This window comes from Scylla paramamosain, chromosome 35 (assembly GCF_035594125.1).
Source record: "Scylla paramamosain isolate STU-SP2022 chromosome 35, ASM3559412v1, whole genome shotgun sequence".
Classification (NCBI taxonomy): domain Eukaryota; kingdom Metazoa; phylum Arthropoda; class Malacostraca; order Decapoda; family Portunidae; genus Scylla; species Scylla paramamosain.
Genome location: NC_087185.1, coordinates 5,167,501 through 5,190,000, shown reverse-complemented (window position 1 = coordinate 5,190,000; position 22,500 = coordinate 5,167,501). Strand labels below are relative to the sequence as shown.

The 22,500-nt window shown below is 43.0% G+C and overlaps 1 protein-coding gene across 1 annotated transcript in view; it reads left to right on the top strand.

Moving 5' to 3' along the window:
• The window catches only part of LOC135090404 (teneurin-a-like), a 336,834-nt gene that overhangs the window by 173,403 nt on the left and 140,931 nt on the right, over positions 1–22,500 (top strand). The window contains 2 exon segments of the mRNA XM_063987158.1: positions 11,870–12,002; positions 16,396–16,622. Coding sequence (XP_063843228.1) covers positions 11,870–12,002; positions 16,396–16,622 — 360 coding nt within the window.

Genomic DNA, 22,500 nt, shown 5'->3' with positions numbered 1-22,500 from the left:
TCTTGTACTCATGTTACTGTTCCTCTTCTTTCTTCTCTCTCCTCCTCCTTCTCCTCCTCCTCCTCCTCCTCCTCCTCCTCCTCCTCCTCCTCCTCCTCCTCCTTCTCCTGACATGATAATCAGCTTTATCTCTTCGATTTGTCTTCTTTATCAGTCTCTTTATTTTGACCGTTTCTCCTTTCTTCTCTTGCACGTGTGTGTGTGTGTGTGTGTGTGTGTGTGTGTGTGTGTGTGTGTGGGTGGGTAGGTGTAGGTGTGGGTGGGTGGGTAGGTGGGTGCGCCGCCGGGTCTAGACTACTGGAAAATTTACTAGAACATTCCCCTTTTGCTTCCAAACACACACACACACACACACACACACACACACACACACACACACACACACACACACACACACACACACACACACACACACTAAAGTTACCCTTATCACTAACAAAGGAACAGATTCACCACAGTCCCTCCACCACACCACCACACTCACCACACTCACCACACAGAACAAGGGACACACAAGCCCTGCCAAACCCGGCTCGACTTGCACCACAACGCGTCAATACCACAAGCTAGACATAGAAAACGTATAGAAACCCTTTTAAGCGTGGACTAAACGAAACATCACATCCCCTCATTAAGATTACGAGTGCCCTTGGAAACGCCACTCAATCCAGTCGTATTCCTAAATAGATCGCTCGCTTATGCTTTTGACCGCTCGAAAATCGGGGAAACACTAGAAAAAGGGGAGGGAAAGGGGTTGAAATGGCTAAAAAGTAGGGAAAGAAAACTCACCACTCCGATGTAGGTTGGTTTAATGGCGCGTAAACTTTGCCTGGAGAGGAGAATAATGGTGCAGAGGGAAACTGGTAAACTTCATAGCGACGCAAAAGTCCTGTGGCTCTTCTCTCATGTACTCTAAGTCACAAGTTTAGGGAGACGACCTGCAGGCTAAATACTTCCTTGGGGGACACCAGGTGGAGGACGGAGAGGCGACGAGATAGGAGAGAGTCTGGATGAAGGTAGAAAATTAAATGAGGGAGGGAGGTAATGAAAAGATGGTATGTAAGGAAAGCAGGAGGGAGAAATGGAGGGTTTTTGGCTGAGGGGAGATGAGAAATGGGAGGGAGGAGATGGTAAAGAGTGTAAAGGAGGGGGATTTTAGTGAAGGGAGATAGTTATGGTGAAGTGAGATGAGGGAGAGAGAGAGAGAGAGAGAGAGAGAGAGAGGAACGTAAGAGGGAATTATAGATTAAGGAAGGTGAAAGAAGGGAGAAGATAGGAATGAGTTTGATGGGCGGTGAGGGAAGAATAGGGTGTAGAAGGGAGGAAAGGAAGCTTAGGTACAAATGAATGAGGAAAGGAGAGGAAATGGAGTAGAGTTTTTGAAAAGAGGTGAAGAAAGGGGAAGGATTAGTGAAATAAGGAAATGAGTGTGTAACAGGAATGTGAATGAGAGAAAGGGATGCTTGGTGGATGAAGAGAAAGGGAAAGAAGGGAAGTAGAGAACAGGAGAGTAGAAAGAAAGGGAGAAGGGGAACGATTGGAAGGTTGGATTGATATAAGACATAGAAAGTAGAGTGGAATCAAACATGGGAAAGGAAGAACAGATAGAAGGGAGAAAGTACGAAAGAAAATGAACATAAATTAATAGAAAAAATATAAGAGAAGTGAAAAGAACAAAGTAAAAAGAAAATGAATAAAAAAAATGAAAAAAAAGAACAAGGAAGCAGAATTACCAACACGAAAAAAAAAGAAAGAGGGTAAGGGATAGAGACAAAATAGAAAAACCAACCAACAAATGTGGAAACAGAGACAAAATGGAGATTGCTTTACATAAGAGACGAATCAGATAACAAGAGACATAGATACAAAAGATAACGAAGATAAAAGGCAAGTGATAAAAGGCTCGGTTTGGGATAGATAGTGGCAAATGAATTTTCATGTTCACCTCCCCCCAACACCAGTCTCCCCCACCCCCCCTTTTTTTTGTGTGTGTGCGTGTGTTTGCGCGCGGACCTCTCTATTGCGTTGTTTACACTTCATTTATATGTATATGTGTATGTATGTTTGTTTTTATTGTGTGTGTAAATGGGGTGGTGGTTGAGGGTTGTGTGTGTGTGTGTGTGTGTGTGTGTGTGTGTGTGTGTGTGTGTGTGTGTGTGTGTGTGTGTGTGTGTGTGTATGTGTGTGTACGCGTTTTGTGGTGGCAGGTGGTGGTTGTCAGTCGTCTATTAACACACACACAGACACACACACACACACACACACACACACACACACACACACACACACACACACACACACACACACACACACACACACACACACACACACACACAGTTCAATATCTCTCGTTTTTTTAGTATTAGTGAGAAATTTAAGTGACATGATGAGAGAGAGAGAGAGAGAGAGAGAGAGAGAGAGAGAGAGAGAGAGAGAGAGAGAGAGAGAGAGAGAGAGAATATGAAGGGGAAAAAAAGGTGCAAATGGCAGGTAGATCATATCACTTTCAGGTGAGTTCAGGCTTCCAGTGTTTGATGGATTTGCTCGACGCGATAAACTGAAAATGAATAAATTGCTGCTGTCGGTAATGGTGAAATAATTATTCTTGATTACATATTCAACTCTACGTGGCGTCCTTTTGCGTCCTTTGATAAAAGAAATTATATATATGTAATTAAATGTAAAAAAAAATGTTGGCAAGGGTAAAATTTCAGTTTTTCTTTTTTCTGTGTGTGGTGTTGTTGGGGAATTGCATGGTATTGTGTTATTGAGAGAGAGAGAGAGAGAGAGAGAGAGAGAGAGAGAGAGAGAGAGAGAGAGAGAGAGAGAGAGAGAGAGAGGCTGTGGTGCGGGACACATGGGCATAAAAGAAGCAAATAAAAGTGAAATTAGAAGAAATTAATTGGAAGTAAATGTTAGTAATAATAATGATGATGGTATTAATAATAACAATAATAATAATAATAATAATAAGTAAAATTTAAGTTTAATCACCGATACTACTACTACTACTACTACTACTACTACTACTACTACTACTACTACTACTACTACTACTACAACAACTCTTTCTGCTACAGCTTATCACCACGATACCACCACTACCACCACCACCACTACACACACTCCTCCTCCTCTAACTCCTTATTCATAGTAACAACACAACAACAGCAATAACAATAATAACGACGACGATGGTAATGAGCGTGTACCATCGCCTAAGCCTCTCGCACAGTACATTAGCGTAAGCCCTTGTAAGCCTCCCTGGTAACCCACGAACAAGCCTCCATTAGTATATAACCGTCGCCTCTTCCCTTCCCTTCCCTTCCCTTTCTATCCCATCACTTCCCTCCTACTATCTTCCTTTTATCATGAAGCCTTCGCCATTTCCTCTCCCTCTGCCTTGTCCCCTGCAGCGTCGCCTCCCGGAGTAACAAGGTTGTGTAGGGAAGGTTGAAGGGATGAAGGGAAGGAGGTAAACAGGGCGGGAGTCTATCCTAATCCCACGTTCATTCGTATTCTTCTTCTATTCTTTCAATTTGTCTTTCCCTTCTCTTCCTTCTCTCTACATTTATCTCCCTCTTCTTTCTATTTCCTTGTCTCTTTCTCCATTCCTCCTCTTCGTTTCCAGTGTTTCGTGTGTCTTTTCCTCCATCTTCACCTTCTCCTTCAGTTCCTCCCCCCACGACACAGTACATATCAGTCTCTCCCTTTTCCTTTCGTTTCCTGCATTTCTTGTTCTCTTCCTTCTCTCTATTTCCTTGTTTCTTTTCCTCCATTTCCTCCTTCACTTCCCCTCACTGTACACATGAATCCCTCCCTTTTCCTCTCTTTAACTTCCCACCGTGTCCCCTTTAACTTCTCCCCTCCGTCGCGACTTCTACCCTTCGCCTTCCCTTGCCGCGTACTCCCCTCGGCGTCTCCCTCCCCCTCAGCGGCGCCTCCTATTCCTCTCACACCTCTGCCAAGTCTGCGTGGGTGCCGGAGTCAGAGTCTTGATATCAGATTATTGTCAGAAATTCTGTGTTGGTCCCTCTGAACATGTCTTCCTCTTCCTCCTCTTCCTCCTCCTCCTCCACGCTCTTTCCCTTCGTTGATACAGCATTCTGCTTCCCTCCCTCCTCCTCCTCCTCCTTTTCCTCCTTCTCCTCCAGGGTGGGTGAGAGCAGGGAGGGAGAGTGATCGTGTGTGCGTGGAATAATATTAGTGGAGTGAAGGAGAGGTGGAGGAAGTGTGGAAAGAGACCTTATAGTCGTGGTGGTGTGGTGAATGTGTTGGTTTTTTTTTTTTTTGTGGTGTGTGGTGAGTACGTCTCTCTCTCTCTCTCTCTCTCTCTCTCTCTCTCTCTCTCTCTCTCTCTCTCTCTCTCTCTCTCTCTCTCTCTCTGTGTGGAATACGTGGAAAAACTCATAACGCTGATTGAAATAGGAATAAGAGGAAAAGGTGATAAAGCATGTGTGTGGCGGAGCTGAAAAGAGAAAAGCAAGCACAGTGGAAAGGAAGGAAGGAGAGGAGAGGAAAAATAATAAAAAAATAATATTGCATACATTTTTTTTTTTTTTACCTTCATTTTGTGGGTGGGTGTGTTTGCTCTCTCTCTCTCTCTCTCTCTCTCTCTCTCTCTCTCTCTCTCTCTCTCTCTCTCTCTCTCTCTCTCTCTCTCTCTCTCTCTCTCTCTCTCTCCCCCTGGACGCACTTTCTGTTACCTATCAACAAACACACACACACACACACACACACACACACACACAGAGAGAGAGAGAGAGAGAGAGAGAGAGAGACACACACATTAGTTATCCCTCTGTATCTCTTTCCTCCACATGCATGCACTCCTCCACCTCTTCCACCTCCACCTCCTGCTGCATCCACTCAGCCAGCCACCCGTGCAGCATTACACTTCACTTTGCTGTTCGTGCCGCCGTGTTCCGCTCTTGTGCTGCGTTTCCCTCCCGGCTGTGTAATATTCATCGTATTTATTCAGTGTATTTATGAATGCAGCGCGTAAGGAAAAAATGCTGACGTGGGTTTTATTACTTCACGGAACGCTGGTGAATAAATGAATGAGAGGCGCGTCGTGGAGCGCTGGAAATGCGTATGAGTGTGTGTGTGTGTGTGTGTGTGTGTGTGTGTGTGTGTGTGTGTTGCGTTCAGAATGCGTATATCACCAGATCCTGTCCGCTGCAAATCATACTTTTGTCTCCCTTGCTTTTTTTCTTTCCTTTTTTTTTTTTTCTTTTTTTTAATGTTGTTGTGTTGATACTTTTTTTATGTTTTATCCGTTTTTTCTTGTAATTCACTCAAGTTTTGCCTTTTATGTATTTTTTTTCTTTTTTTTTTGTCCAGTGTTATTTACTTTTTTTCTGTTTGTGTGTGTGTGTGTGTGTGTGTGTGTGTGTGTGTGTGTGTGTGTGTGTGTGTGTGTTTTATGTTTTCACTGCGGGTTTTGCGTGTAATTCACTCCAATTCTTTTTTTTATTCTTTTCATACTTTTTTTCACTGCAAGCGAGGACATTTTGATTTTTATCTTTATTTCATCCTTACGTGTTTCCCATAAACTGTCAAAATCTTACTTTATTTTTTCTTTCAATTTTTTAATGTTTGCTTTTTTGCGTATAATTCACTCTAGTACTTTCTATTTTTAATCCTTGTAAAACTCTTCCATAACAACCCATTATTACTAAGAGCAGTTTTCATCTTTCTATTTTCTCCCAAAGTCTGCCCGGTACACCCACGCATCTCTGAGTAATGAATGCAAATAAGGTGAACCACACGAAGGTATTGTCGCCACTCAGGAGAGGAGAGGCGACTGGCTGGCCCCGAAGCTATTAAGAGAGAGAAGAAAGACTAGAGGATGAGAAGGAAGGAGAGGAAGAGAGGGGCCTTGCACGGTTATAAACGAGGAGGAGGAGAAGGAGGAGGAGGAAGAGGGGAGGGTAGGGACTTGGCACAGCTATAAACTAGGATAGGATATAATAGCAGCCTCAGTAAATTATAAGACATTTAGAGTGATGACGAGGAAAAGAACATAGAAGGATAGGAGTCAGCCTGAGATGGAACAAGACCACTACACTGATGAGCAAAATAAGATAATAGAGCAGAGAAAAATAGCATAGGATGGGTGAACTACAAAGATCTGGACAAGAGAGGTGAGACAGTTCGAGAATAAAGTATAATAGAAGAGAAAGATAGGATACAATTGGAGAATCACTGAAACGAGGACGAGAAGGATATGAGAGGAGAACGAATAGAAATATGAGAAATGGGACGTCGATGAGGAGAATAAGTGAAGAGAAGGATACGATAGGGATAAGATAGAATAAAACAGGAAGATAACGAATAATAATAATAGGAAAACAGGATAACACTGAGGAGAATAGGATTAACAGGACAAACCGTAACTTAACGAGACCAAGACCGGGGGCGAGGACAACAGGCGGTAAAACTATAAAGACGAGGACTAGACAGGAACCATGGCGCGCCGAACCAAATGAGATACACGTAATAAACATGAGCGGGGCCAGTAAAGGCAGCCGAGTCTTCATAATGACCTGTTTAACACCTTGCTGCAGCACACTAGTTGCCGCCTTCCTCGTGGGGACGCTCGCTAAAACATGACGGAGGCGCTGCAATAGAAGGGGGAGCAGGAGAAGGAGGAGGAGGAGGAGGAGAACTATAGCTGGGAAATAGAACTGTAGTATTAGGAATATAAAGAGAAGGAATACGAAGACGATTAGGAGAATTATAGTCGAAGGAGAAAGAGAAGGAATAGGAGGAGGAGGAAGAGAAGTAGTAAAAGGAGAACTTTAGTAGAAGGAAGATAACTGCAGTAGTAGGAAGATGAAGAGAAGGAATAGGAAGAGAATTAGGAGAACTGTAGCAAAAGGAGAAAGAGAAGGAATAGGAGGAGGAGAAAAAAAATATTGGAGGAAGAGAAGTAGGAGAACTACAGCAGAAGAGGTAGATAATTGCAGTATTAGAAGGATGAAGAGAAGGAATAGGAAGAGGATTAGAAGAACCATAGCAGAAGAAAGAAGAGAAGGAAAAGGAGAAGGAAGAAGAGGACTATAAGAGGAGAAAGAGATTTGCAGTATTAGGGAGAGAAGGAAGAAAAAGGAGGTGGAGGAAGGGAGAGAACCATTATTAAGAGGAAGAGAAGGAAATGAAGGAAAGGAGAGATTCTGTATTAGGTGTTGCAGTGATCCAAAGAAGAGGAGGAGGAGGAGGAGGAAGAAGAGAAGGATAACATAGAAAATGAATAGAAAATACAACATTATAAGAATGAAGAGCAAAGAGCAATAGACCTGTTAATCCTTACTAAGCTGTTTGTGATAAGCTATACTTTATCTTATGTAACCTAAAGAGATACAGGATAGTGAAATTGAAGTAAGGATGAATTGAGAGAGAGAGAGAGAGAGAGAGAGAGAGAGAGAGAGAGAGAGAGAGAGAGAGAGAGAGAGAGAGAGAGAGAGAGAGAGAGAGAGAGAGAGAGACAACGACGACAGCTTCTACATAATTGAATACAGAGCAGAATTCACTGGTCGTGCTACCACCACCATCACCACCAGCAGGAAAGAGAGAGAGAGAGAGAGAGAGAGAGAGAGAGAGAGAGAGAGAGAGAGAGAGAGTTGGGGGGAAGGGAACAGCAGAACATAAGCAGGATTACAAGCAGGGAGGACGAATTACACTTAGGGTATTATGAATTAAGTCGTGAAATGGAGAAAGAGAATATTCCCGAGAGAGAGAGAGAGAGAGAGAGAGAGAGGGGGGAGGGCTGTGTCTGTCTGTGTGTGTAATCGTTATATGCTTGCAGAATATGAATAAAAATAAATTTATACATCAAAAGTAAATGTGTTAATATTGTATTGCATGTCTACATATTTTTGTCGTGCTTTTTCGTGCAACTAAAAGATTCAGGTTAAGTCTCCGTAATATTCCTTCTGGTTTTGCCTCATGAATGCCCTTCGTTGTTTTATTCGCACCTGTATTTTATTAATTTCCTCGTGTGTGTGTCTGTGTGTGTGTGTGTGTGTGTGTGTGTGTGTGTGTTTGTGTGTGTATGTGTGGTAGTACAATATTCAGAGAAAATATTAATAAACTCACAGAAATTATAAAACATTCCTCGTTTTACAAATTTCTTTTCTACGGTGTGTTGTAATGTTGGTTGTAGTAGTGGTGGTGGTGGTGGTAGATTGTGGTTGGTGAAGGATTAATACACAACTGTGGCAGGAAATTTGGTGGTGAAGAGACTATTTTATTTTATTTTTTTCTTTCCTTTTTATTTATTTATTTTTGTGTGTGGTGGTAACGGCGGTGATGAAGGTATTTTTGGTAATGATATAATTTTTGTAGTGTTGGTGTATTGTTGTAGTGATGACAGCCGTGGTTATTGTGATGATTAACACGTTATTGTTGTTGTTGTTGATGGCAATGGCAGTAGTGGTAGTGAGTATGATGCAGAAAATTATTATTGTTACTATCATTAACAGTGGTGAAAATGGAAGTAAGAATAGTGGTGGTAATGGTGGTGATGAAAGGACATATTTGCAAGGAATATTGGTAGTAAGAGAGAGAATAGCTTTGTTGGTAGTAGTAGTAGTAGTAGTAGTAGTAGTAGTAGTAGTGGTGGTGGTGGTAACGATGATGGCAGGACTTGATAAGGAATTTTGGTAGAGAGAGAGAGAGAGAGAGAGAGAGAGAGAGAGAGAGAGAGAGAGAGAGAGAGAGAGAGAGAGCCAAACAAACAAAGAAAATCGCAATGGTGGTAGTGTTGGCGGTAGTGGTAGTGGTAGTGAAGATAGTGGTGGTGCTGGTGGTGGTGGTGGTGGTGGGATTTAATGGGAAAGGATTCAGGGGCGGAGGGCTTAATGGTGAAGGATTTTCGGGGTCGTGGTGGCGAGGGGCAGTCCATCTGAGACGTAACCTGGTTAGGCTCCGTGGCCCAGCTCCGAGAGGGCATTTGCCGCACGCTAATGGTATCAGATTCTCTCTCTCTCTCTCTCTCTCTCTCTCTCTCTCTCTCTCTCTCTCTCTCTCTCTCTCTCTCTCTCTCTCTCTGGGGAATATTGTTATAATAAATTCAACTAGTGTGGGTTTTAATTATGTAATCTTTGTATTAAATATTATTATTACTTCTGCAATGGCCTACTCCATCGCCGCCGCCACCACCACCACCACCACCACCACCACCACCACCACCACCACCACCACCAACCACCACCAACCACCACCACCACCGCCATCAATCATCATCATAACTGACTTTTATAAATGTTGTAATTAATGTCTATCATAATCTGTCAGCGTTATTATCATTGTTGTTGTTATTATTATTATTTTTATTATTTTATTATTATTATTATTATTATTGTTGTTGTTGTTGTTGTTGTTGTTGTTGTTGTTGTAATTGCTGCTGCTGCTTTTTCTCAGTTATAAGTACCTGCGTTCATTTTGTCATCATCATCATCATCATCATCATCATCATCATCATCATCACTCAACCCCATCATAGTCACTTATATCATCACAAGCACCACACATAACACTATATCCATCATCACACCACCACCACCACCACCACCACCACCACCACCACAATCCCATTACACGCGTCCACTGGAAAATCTAACTCAGTCCCTCGCCACCAGAGCGCATTTTAAATTCATGGGCATTATATTTTTATGTATTTTAAAATTGTATAAGTTCTTTGGTCTCAGGAGGGGGTCGTAGTGGAAGTGGGTGGGAAGGGAGTGGTGCGCCTCTCCCCTGTGGACTTAAGGCTTTTTTCTCTCCTCGGGGAAGTTCACAGAGGAAAGAAAAGTTGTGGCGTTACTTGTATTGTGTTACGTAAGAGTGTTGGAGGAGGATCTGATAGTGTTATATGTACTTTATGTTACCTGTTAGTGTCCAGAAGGTGCTCCAGGTGTTCCAATCTCCTATAGAGGATCACAATTAGGATCAGAAACCTCGGCACGTAGGAGGTGTGTGTGTGGGGGGATGGTTTTTAAGAGTTCCAGATTCTGTTTCCGCTGCCGCTAATTGGGTTATCGTGAGTATTTTTAAACCCCCTCTCTTGTTTAGCCATCCGGAGTAAAACTTGGGGTTCTTTTAAGCGCTTGAGTACGTTTAGCGTCTATCTGTTCAGGAATTTCCTGCCTTTTTATTGTTTTGTTTTTATTTTTGTTTTTAGTTGTTTGAAGTTGTTTGGGATGACCTGCAGATTAGTAATGTATTTTCTAGTTTGCTAAGATAGGTTAGGTTCAAGATGAAAAGTAAAGTGATGTGCTTTATTGTAACCTTACTTAGCTGCACCTAACTGCACAATCTGAGTCATTACGTTAAGTTACCTTAGTCAGTCTAACCTAACCTAACTTCATCCTTCTTGAAAACTGTTGGAGTGATTGATATATGCTCTGCCTTATTTATTTATTTATTTATTTATCGAAAGTGGTGGTATCTAATATTCTTGTGTACATATTTACCTGTTCAAACATATTTCTTTTATAGATATATATTAGAAGTTATTTAATATTCGCTTTAATCTCAGTGGTTTTATCTTGTTTTCTTTTATACTTTTGCGTCCCTTTAAATTCACCAGGGACTTCGCAAGATGGTCAGGTAAACCCTCGCGTTCTCCTGCCCTCATTACTAATCCATCTTGTATATGTCGCGCCACTGGCAGGATTTACAGCCAATGAATATTTCGCTCGTTGTCATGTTTCGCTGGAGTTTTACGTATTACTTTTTACTTTGGGCGGAGTTCATGGTATGTTATTTTGTTGTCATTTACCTGCTTTTAGTGTGTAAAGCTTCACAGGTGTGCTGCTACGTAATGAATTTGTTACCTGTGTTTTATTTAGGACTTTTTATGGTGTTTTGAATGACATTTTTTTTACTATCTCAAGCTACGTAGGGTTTAATATTTAAGTGTATGAATAACTGTAGTGTAAGCAAAGGTGTGTTGTAAAGCTTTTTCAGAGATTTTCTTTATTAAATTCTGCCGTGAAATTAGTTTAGGATTTGTTGTCTGACAATTGCTGCTTTTTATGCTGACTTCAGGTGTTGCTCTATTTTGTAGCAGTTGTACTTGTCCTTCATCTACTTCCATTAAACTGCCACAATTACATTTACCTGCTTCATGTAACACCATACCTGTCCTTTCTCTCATTACGCCCCTAAGAGTTACATCATTCCTTTCGTTAAGCTAATATACTAAGGCAAGAATAGTTTTTCATAGCAGTGTACCTGTCCTTTATTGTCTTCATTAGATTCTGACAAGTTCAAGTTTACCTGTATCATTTAACATTGTACCTGTTATTCCGCTTATTTTATTCTAACGTTAAGGGTTAACTCTCGTAGGAATGTACTGTAACTTGTGTTTTTCCTTTCTTTCTTTGCATCTCTACATTCACTCTGCTTGTCCACCTCTGTTTCATGTTATTTAATCTCTTCAGTCTTCTTCAATGTCGTACTCTATATCTAAACTTTTTATATCTATCCACCTTTAAATTCTAACCTTTGAATTTCATAGTCAACCCCCTCTCTATCCCCATTTAAATTCCATCCGTTTCTAAACTATCCTCAGTCCATTTCTAAACCCTAAATTCCTCTCATTTCTAAACACTTACTTCCGTTCATTTCTAAACTCTAACCTCCCTCCATTTCCAGCCTATAATCTCCATCTACTTCTAAACAAACCTCCATTTATTTAGAACCTCTTAACTTTAATGTCTAAACTATAACTTCCACCTATTTCTAAACTCTATAACTTTCACCAATACTAAACAAACCTCCATCAATATTCAAACAAAACTCCCTACATTTTTAACCTTTGTTCTCCCCCGCTAACCTCGTGCCCACCTCCTCCCTGCAGAGTATTTGATGAGTGGCAACAGTCCTCGGTATGGCAGCGGCACGGCACCAAAGTCCCCAGGAGGAGGCGCCCCGATGCTCTACGGCTCCACGCCCACACCTGATTACTTGTCCGTCAATAACTCCCAGCCCAGGTGAGTCACGAGTTTATCTTTACCTGATACTTGTTATTTTTTTTTTATTTATTTGTTTGTTAGTTTATTTTATTTAGGTACTTCTTGGGCGGTGTGAATTCTATTTAGTATTTTTTATACAATTTATCACTTCATTTATCCCTTTATTTTGTATTTTGTTATTTTTTTTTTTGTTTGTGTGAATCTTGATATTTTTTTTTTTATAGAATTCAACACTTAATTTATCAACTTATTCCCTTTCTATTACTTGTTTATTTTTTTCGACATACCTTTCACATTCTACTTAGGTTAGTGATCCTGTAGTTTCATCTCCTGCATCCTAAAACACAATTACATGGATACAGTCTTACAAGAGTGCTGTAAAACCTTGAAAAAAAAAATGGGAAAAAAAAAGGGAGAGTTTTTGGTATGGTGGTGAGGCGAGGAGTGGATGAGGAAGTGGCTTAGGGCGACGGCAGGCCATAAGCGGCGCTGCAGGGCCTGACTACTGATAAGACTCTGGGAGAGCCTCAACAGGGCCGCTAGGGGGACGTAGGGAGGCAGGATGGTGGAGGGAAGGGTATCAATAGAAGACTCATCACCACACACACTGCCTAGCATTGCATAACTTAATCTAACCTAATTTAACCTTACTTTATCTTACCTTATCTTACGTAACTACACCTAACCTAACATTGCATAATTTAACCTAAGCTAACGTAACCTGATGTAACCTTACTTTATCTTACCTTACCTCACCTATCTTAACCTAACCTGACATTACATAATCTAATTTAATCTAACCTAGCCCCATTTAACCTAACTTGCTTGCGTTGGAGGAAAGAAAACATTGCTAGTCAAACTGAAGCAGTCTGAAGAGAGGGACAAATATACCAAGGGAAATCACTAAGAAAATAGGAATAAAAAGAAGAGAACGGGAGATAATAAAAGGATAATATTAGAGATAAACTAGAATAACCAAACAGCGGATAAATAAGAGAAAATCCAACGAAATCACATGGAAAGAAAATCGCTATTAAAAAAGTGAGAGAGGAAAAAAGAAAACGTTACGAGGTGTTAAAGGGAACCCATGTGAGCACTCGCCAGTAAACAAGTAAACGAACCTCGCCTGGTGGTAGTAATGACGGTGGGCGAGAGGAGAGGGACAGGGGTGGTAGTCAATGGCTGTGCCCGTATGGTGTGTGGCACTGGTCTTATCAGCGTCTGGAGTGTGGAGCAGCGTCTGGCACCGCGCCGTTAACACATGTACTTCCGTGATGGCAGTCATTATAAACTCGGCATGGGAAAGACCAGCACATTATACCTACCTCATCCAGAGCCGCTAAAACCTGCGCCTGCTGCTGCTCCTTGCTTCCTAAAGACAATGATCACGAGCACATGCCTCTCGACCCTCCAGCAGGCCGCCGTAGAGCCGAGAATCCCCTGCCACGAGCCTGAGGGAGAGCCAGGCAGGAGTAATCAAAGAGAGCTGTTTGAGGGAAATTGGCCCCGCTATCTGATTCCAGCGGCGGGGCATTTGCATTTTCTCAAGGTGATGGTGATGATGGTGATGATGCTGATGGTACGGTGAGCTAGGGTACGACTTAAGGGGCAGGTCCCAGGGGAGGTACAGGAAACTGGTGACATCCTACCCACCCCTGAGGATCTGTAGAGTGTCCTAATATCACGGTGACTTCTTCGGAATCCTTGACAGGGACTTAATTATCCTCGTGTTTATAGCGGAGTGTTGCAGCGCCTGGTGGATTATGTGGAGTGTAGCTTAGTGTGGGGAGGGTGTAGCAGGGAGTGTGTTTGTCCTGGTTAAGGCGCTGTGATGCTGGTAATGGCTTTGTGTGTGTGTGTGTGTGTGTGTGTGTGTGTGTGTGTGTGTGTGTGTGTGTGTGTGTGTGTGTGTGTGCGCGCGCGCTGCTGAAATCGTAGACAATATAAGTTTTATAAAAGAAAACAGCAGCTTACATCTGCTCTCTCTTTCACCATTACAACCATCACCATCATCACTATATAGGCAAGTAAAGATATAGAAAAGAAATGACGATAGACACACATGGAAAGAAAAAAAAATACAATAGAAAAATTATCTTCTTTATAAATTAAATCTAAAAACAATCATCCTTTGAATCACACAGTTTAAACAAATCCTAAGATAACTGGGGATTACCTTGATGAAGAATGAAAAAATAGCATAAGAAACTGAATAATAACATAAACCATTGCTCTGATCACACATCACACACACATTCATACATCGCTTCATTTCTTAATCCTCCTCAACTCCCCAAGTCTCCCCCAGTCTCCCCCAGTCAATGAATAGTGCAGCGGGGTATTCACCTGTCTCCCTCCCACGTCCTCATCTCAAAGACCACCATTCAGGCAAACAGGAAGGGGCCATTAAGGGTCGCTCAGAATAGTGATTTACTGAACCCTGACCCGTAACTGTTTAGCTTAGCCTCTCTTAGTGTTATGTGACCTTCGAGTGTCTGGTCTCAAGTGGCAAGTCACGGAAATCGGATGGTGTTGGTGGTAGTCATGGTAGTAATAGTTGTTGTTGTGGTTTCATTGTTTTGAAAATGGTAAATCTGGACTTCTTGGTAGTAATTATTATTTTGTAGGATTTTAATTTTCTTTTTTTTTTTTATAGTTTGGTTTGTTTCTTCAGTTGTGGTTGTTACAGAAAAGATGTTTGTTAATGAACTGTAAGAATTTTTGTGTGTGTTTATTTTATGGTGAAGAGTTACTGTGTTTTGACCGTGTTGTGATGGTGGTGATTGTGGTGGTGATGAGGTCCATTTCGTGGCAATTCATGGTGATGGTGATGAAGCTTGTCCTCTTACTGGTGGTAATGATAGTGGTGGTGGTGGTAGAGGTGATGGTGGCTTGTCTCCCTGTGGCGGTGATGATAGTGAGAATGTATGTGGTGATGATGGTGATGGTTGGGTTCTTGTTTGTGGGGATAAAGGTGATGCTGGTATGTCTTACTCACAGTTTCTGAGGTGGTGGTTGATGGTCGTGCTGGTGGCTTCAGTGTTAGTGGTGGTGATGGTTGCGTTAGTGTTGGTGGATGTGGTGGTGGTGGTGGTGAGGGTGGGTCCGCGCACGTCGTTAACCACTGTGGCTGTCCGTAATTAACATTCTATGGCCATCTTCATAATTGAATTACTCGCGGCAGCCTCCCATATTAGGCCATCAGGGCCCATTTAGGGTGATCAGGTCACTTTATAACCCCTTCCCTCACTCCCTTTCCTCCCTCCACACCTGCCTTCTGCCTCCATACCTCCCTCTTCATCTCTCCCTCCCTCCCTCCCTTCTTCCCTCCTTCCCTCCCTCCATACTTTTCCTTCCTTATGTATTTTTTTTTTTATAGGTTCCTGTCTCTTTTGTCATTGTACAAGTATTTTTTTTGTTTATTTTGCATTTTCTCTTTTTTTCTTTGTTTTGTCTTTATTACTTATTCTGGAGTCGTATTTTGGCTTGTACCTTGCCTTCTCTCTCTCTCTCTCTCTCTCTCTCTCTCTCTCTCTCTCTCTCTCTCTCTCTCTCTCTCTCTCTCTCTCTCTCTCTCTCTCTCTCTCTCTCATTCATGCCTCCTCCATGTTAGGTGTTTGTCCTTCTGGCAGCATCAAATTTTATCTCCGTTGTTTTCTTGTCTTGGAAGTAAAGGAGGAGCTGAGGACCTCTTGGTGTCGCTGTCCGCAGCATCAAGTGTTTACTGTCCTCGTGGAATTTGCTCCTTCCTCTCCCGCTTCCTCTCTCTCCTTCTCTCTGTCTGATGTCAGGGTCCTTGTTGAGGTTCCCTTGACGACGAGGTAACGAGCGGCAGACCTCCTCCAGAAACGTCCATTAAGATCAAACTTTTGTCTTCCGTGCGCTGGGTGCTGAGCCATTCATCAGTTATTTTTGCAGAGAGGGAGAGAGAGAGAGAGAGAGAGAGAGAGAGAGAGAGAGAGAGAGATGAGAGAGAGAGAGAGAGAGAGAGAGGTGAGATGGGGTGCGGTACGAGGCTGTATCACTTTCCAATAGGCCGTCTAAACTCGCCCCACAGGAAGGGTCCCCATTGTGGGTGTCGCGGCCAACAATATATTCATTATCCAACTTCCTGCTAACTTCTCCCAACTCCCTCACACTCGCGACTTTCACCAAAATTAATACGAATAGTAGCGGACCTTCCCTTCAACCCCCCCCGACCCGTACTGATAGTTACCCTCCCACTGCAAGTCTTCCTTACCTTTTCCTCAGGTATTTAAGTTTACTTAGTTTCCTTCCTCCCCGGCACTTATTTTTCCCTCCAGGTCCCAAGCATCGTTACGTAGATTAATAAGGAACGAGGAGGAATTTTTAGTGGAATATTGCACACATGAATTAACCCTAAACTTCCTTCTCCCTTCATTCCCTACAGGCTGTTAGGAACTCTCGGTTCTCAGAAGGGCTCCATTGCCCCAGGAACCGGTCCCCTGACGCTGCCCGCGGTCAGGAACGACCTAGCGCTTGGTTCCGCTGCCTCCTTCTCCGGCCGAGGCCTCCACTTGGGCAAGACGTGGCGGGAAAGATGCTCGTGGAAGTGCACTTCCATTGCCCTCATCATCTTGTGCGCCATCCTCACCGCCCTCGTCGCCTACTTCGCCGGTAAGTAACCAAAGGTCGCCACGTGGAAACTCCCACTCACAAATCACGATTCCCTGGAGCGCCGGTGACTTTTCAACTCGAGTGTATCCCACCGCTGCCACCATTGTTGTGGAGAGTCCCGTGCCTGGGGGGAGTGATTACCAAGCTGGGTGCGAGCAAACACTCATTTAGCGGGACACTCATACACATAATTTATCAAAGCACCTTTTCAGCCTTCAGAGTAATTTATTATTCGTCATGTCTGGCAATGATGTTATTGCTTCTAAATTTAAATTAATTAGCATTATATTGAATTCTTTCATTGGACATGGCGCGTGTGTGTGCGCTTGCGCAGTAAGATATTTATCAGGTTTCATTTAGGCATACCTCTGATTAATTAAATGCATTACATACTGAATGTAAGAAAGCGGAATAGGAGGGGAGGAAGGAGACTAAGTCTTCTCTCTTCCCTCCCATCCCACGAACTGCATCTCCGTTATTAAGAACATTTATCGTGATGCTAATATCTTAATGCACGTAGCATGAGTGCATTTCCTGTACACTTTAATACTTACTGTGCTATTACAGTTTTATCTTATCTGTATAACGTTACTCCTGTGAAGTGAGGTTAGGCTGGGATACTGCAGGAAGTCACTGATGAGGCGGTGAAGTGATGCAGGGCAGAGGAGGATGCTCTTAGAAGTGAACCGAAGTTAGGAAGAAGTAGGTTGAGGAGGAGAAAAATAGGGGTAGGATGAAAAGTGCACCGACCGAAAGAGAGAGAGAGAGAGAGAGAGAGAGAGAGAGAGAGAGAGAGAGAGAGAGAGAGAGAGAGAGAGAGAGAGAGAGAAAGGCGAGCCCACCTAATCATGTTTCAGAGACGAGTCATTGCCTTTGTTAGGCGATAATGTCATCAGGACACACAGCTTCGCGCGTCGCTCTGTCTCCATCCTGCCACGTCTTCCTCATTATACCTTCCTCCTCTTTTATCACGCGTTTTTTCCCCTCTAGAACTGGTAATTGTTTCCACAACAGTAACAGGATATCGCTTTAAACCCACACACACACACACACACACACACACACACACACACACACACACACACACACACACACACACACACACACCTCCCTGCGTGCTTGCCTTACCTGAAAATGCCGCTAAGAACGTAATGAAAACACCTGCACACTCTATATTCAGAGTTCGCAGGTGACGCCCACGCTGGAAAGTAATATCGCAGCGGCTTGTACCCAACACGTGCTCCTCCTGCTGAGATAATCAAGGCGGGAATTGAGTTTGAATGTGATTGCCTCCCACAGCCTCACGCGTCTTATGATCATCGTCAGTAGAACGCAGGCAGGGGAGAGGGAGGGACGTGCCGCTCTTCCCGCTGACGAAGGCTTCCCGCGCGGCCTTCTTTTTTCAATAGTGAAGGAAATGCGATCAATACACATGAGGCTCAGATTTGTTAGCACTTTTTTCATCCCCTTATTGAATTAGAGCAGCGGATTCTTCTTATTATTACACCCACACGCACGCACTCGCGCACACACACACACACACACACACACACACACACACACACACACACACACACACACACACACACACACACACACACACACACACACACACACACACACACACTGAGGCCTTCAGATTCTATTCTCGCTCTAATGATCTCCGTAGCGCTGCAGATGTGGAGGTGAAGTGTTGAAATATTCCCATCCACTTCCAGTCTCTCATATCACTTCAGTCTTATATTCACCTTCTTGAATGTCACCTGTAAATGACTCGAGTTAGTTGCCCTATTTGAACTAGTTATGTGTCATTATTACACTTATTATGTATACTGACTGCTGTAATTCATGTACCTTCTTGATTGCTTTGTTGGTATTGTTAAGCATTTTAAATCATTGTATTCCTGCGTCACCGTCCCTCATTCTCTATCATTTTCATCTTAGTCTTTTTCATTCGTCTTACTCCATCTCAGTTCTTGTGTTCATTCTCTCCCTCCGGTTCATACATCCTCCACTGACACATACTTTCTACCTTTCTTCACTATGCTCTACATCAAACCTCTCATTACTCTCACCTCTCCTACACACACACACTCATCTTCACACATGCATACAAACCCACATCAACACCATACCATTTCAATATACCTATCTGCTCCACCCACTCCACCCCCACTCTACTCCAACTTAACACTTCAACCGTACTTTCCACACTTCATCCACACACTCAACCGCACTATAGTCAGCGAAAACCACCCTTGCCTTGACACTTCTCTTCACATCTCGTTCCTCTTTGGTCCCCCTCGCCCCTTCTTATGGACCCTCAAACTTTCAGACTCGCTATTTCTCGACGAGTCAGCGTAAGTTTGAATAATAGAAGAAAGTACCGCGTCCGTCCATAACTCGAGGTACTGTGTGTGATGAAGGTTCCTGGGGCTTTCATTTCTTGCGTTTTATATGGCCACAAGTTCTCGATTGTCTAGATGAGAAAACTTCGTCAACTTTGTAGTCGTCGTCCTCCTCCGCCTCCTCTTAGTCCTCGTCCTCCTTGTCAGCTAAAGAACCAACCCTCGATTTTTTTTTTATCTCTCTCCCTCTTCTGTATTTTGGAAAGTCGAAACAAAACTAGAATATGGTCGTCCGTAGAGAACTTTTCAACTTTTCCTCCTCTTCCTCCTCCCTCTCTCCCTTCCTCTCCTCTCCTTTACTCTCCTCTCCTCTCCTCTCCTGTCTACTCTCTCTCTCTCTCTCTCTCCTCTCTCTCTCTCTCTCTCTCTCTCTCTCTCTCTCTCTCTCTCTCTCTCTCTCTCTCTCTCTCTCTCTCTCTCTCTCTCTCTCTCTCTCTTTTAGTGTAAGCAGTTCAGAACTCTGCTAAAACTTCTACATTAATAAATATATAAAAAAATCCTCCATCCATCATAATAAAAGAAAACATGACACTAAGCGCTTATTATACTCTATTTTTTTTTACCTCAGCTTTTCTCTTTCGTAGAAACACGTGGAGAGAGAGAGAGAGAGAGAGAGAGAGAGAGAGAGAGAGAGAGAGAGAGAGAGAGAGAGAGAGAGAGAGAGAGAGAGAGAGAGAGAGAGAGAGAGAGAGGAACTAAACTAAATGTACAGGAACTGACTTAAGCACAGGCTGGGACGGGAGACGAGAGACCAACAGGAGGAATAAGACGGAGTGAGGAGCGAGGCAAGGAGGGAAGGCAAGAAGGGCAGGAGGGAGGGAGAGCGAGAGGGAGAGGGAGGTCCTGGCGTGGTCTAGAGGGTTTAGGCTTGTCATGCAACATTCTCGTACCACCTGCGCCTTCCCACGCAATCCCCAACATAACAGAAGCTCAGACGAGGAGGAGGAAGAGGAGGAAGGAAAGGGATGGGAGGAAAGGAGGATGGACCAGCTGGCACGAGGAGTTTGAAGGAGGGGAAGGAGAAGGAGAAGGATATGGGGATTACCTGAAGGAATGAAGCGCCAGGAAGCAGTGGAATTTTTCAGGTGTGTTTGGATTTATGATTCCACCTGGCTGACAGATGTGGAATGTGGACTTGTCGTATATTAGTGCGGGAAAGACGTGGAGTTTGTCGCTCCTTTTTTTTTTTTTTTTTTTTTTTTTGTGACGCGAGAATTTTAACATTTGCTATGGAGTACTTTTTTTGGTTTTCCTTGTCTTCCTTTACCTTATACATGCTATTACTATAGAAAGGTGTGTTGTAGTTTGTCTTTTTTTTTTTTTTCGATTCTGACAAATATTTACTTTTCTTTGTGTACTTTGCTAGCTTTTCATTTTTTTCTTAAGGATTTCATTTCATAACATTATATATTTGTGTTTAACTGCAATTTGTCTTCTTTGTGATTCTGACGGAGATATATACTCTTTTTATGGAATATTTGGCTAGTTTTCCTTGATTTTATCGAAGAGAGAGAGAGAGAGAGAGAGAGAGAGAGAGAGAGAGAGAGAGAGAGAGAGAGAGAGAGAACATTAACGGTATACACATTTACTGGGATTACGGACACACACACACACACACACACACACACACACACACACACACACACACACACACACACAGTGCCAGAGATGCATCCCAGCGCCTTGCAATCAGCGTCACTCTTAGACATTCCAAGGAGGCGAGGAATGATTTACCCCGCCAGTCTGAAGGGAACGAAGGAATAGCGAAGAAAAAGGAAATAATACAAAGGAGAAGGAGAATGGGGTGACTACAGAGAGAGAGAGAGAGAGAGAGAGAGAGAGAGAGAGAGAGAGAGAGAGAGAGAGAGAGAGAGAGAGAGAGAGAAGAGACTTGTGTAACACCACTTTCTATCTCCACGAGGGAATCAAGTGGGTGGCGTAGCTCTATATTTAGTGAGTGGTGGTGATGGAAGAGATGGTGACGACTGGTGGTGACGAAAAGAGAAGAAAACGTGATTTTTTTGTTCAGGCGGATTTGTCGTGCGTCAGGGAGGTGAGGCGCTGAGGGAAGTGATGAAAATAGCACAGGACAAGACACGGTTAATGTTCAGAATAGCTGTTCCCGACCGATCTGTCTAATTTTTTATGGATATGAATAGGATATAATAGGTTACCATGTGAAGGTGCTGAAGGAAAGGTGGGATCAGGTGAGGAAATACACTGGACTGCAAAACAATACGCGGTAGGACATTTACTAAAGTGAAGATGTATTAAACCAATTGATTAGTAATGAATGTGTGACAGTTGCTGATTCATTTTTACTCGTAGTGAGGAAAGATCATTGAAAAGTAGTAAGAATGAATATTAGGCGTTAAGAATAAGTAAAGTAGTAAGAATAAATCATTAAACGAAATACAGTCCGAGACACTCTGAAGGTGGTATTAGAGTTTTCATTTTTTGTATTGATGAAAATAGGGAATAGAGAGTACTGAAGAGGATAATAGACTGTACTTGGAACTTGGCTGAAGAGAATAAAGAAATCGAAAGAATTGAATTGGATCCTTAGCGACAAATCATCTCTCTCTCCTCCCTTTCTCTCCCTTCATCCCTCAAGAAGCAACAACATTAACAAAAAAATTATACATCAAAGAAAACAATATTAAACCTCAGCCTTAGGAGAGCATAAACTCAATTACCGTGATAAATTACCTGTCATAGGAGGGCCCACACCTGTCTGCCCCCTTATTAGAGTCCCAAGAGGGCGTAGGGACTAGGACCACCACCACCACCACCGCCACCGCCACCACCACCACCACCGCATAACAAGGCAAAGTTCCTGGTGATAAAATTTAATTGGCTGTTGTGCCCTTAGGTTTCTCTGCTGCATACGTGACGGGGCAAGATAGGGACAAGTGCTGGAGTCCTCAGAGGTGACAAGGGCGTGAGTCTGCTTGAGGTGGCTTTGCTAATTGGTCCTTATGTGCTGGTGATGCGAAGTGATGCTGAAAGGGAGACTGATGCAGAGAGAGAGAGAGAGAGAGAGAGAGAGAGAGAGAGAGAGAGAGAGAGAGAGAGAGAGAGAGAGATGAGAGAGAGAGAGGAGAGAGAGAGAGAGAGAATGTATTACTCCTGTCGGTGCCTCCTCAAGGCTTCACGCAGTCCAGTGGGGGGAGGGTGAAGGGGAGGAGGGCTTCAAGGGGAAGCTTTCGATTTAGTCTTTAGATTACACGGCTGGTGGTGCTTCAGTTCCCCTCCACCACCGCCACCACCACCACCACCACCAACAACAACAACAGTATGAGTGGGAAGTCTGTTAAATGTATGTTATTACTACTGTGAAAATAACGTGGTAGGTTAGGCCTCTAGGTATAAGAAATAAGGGAATGTTATGTTATGATAGGTTAGGTTAGTTTTTCTTTCTCTTCCATTATGTTGAAAAATACAAAATATGAATAGTAGATAGTGTGAAG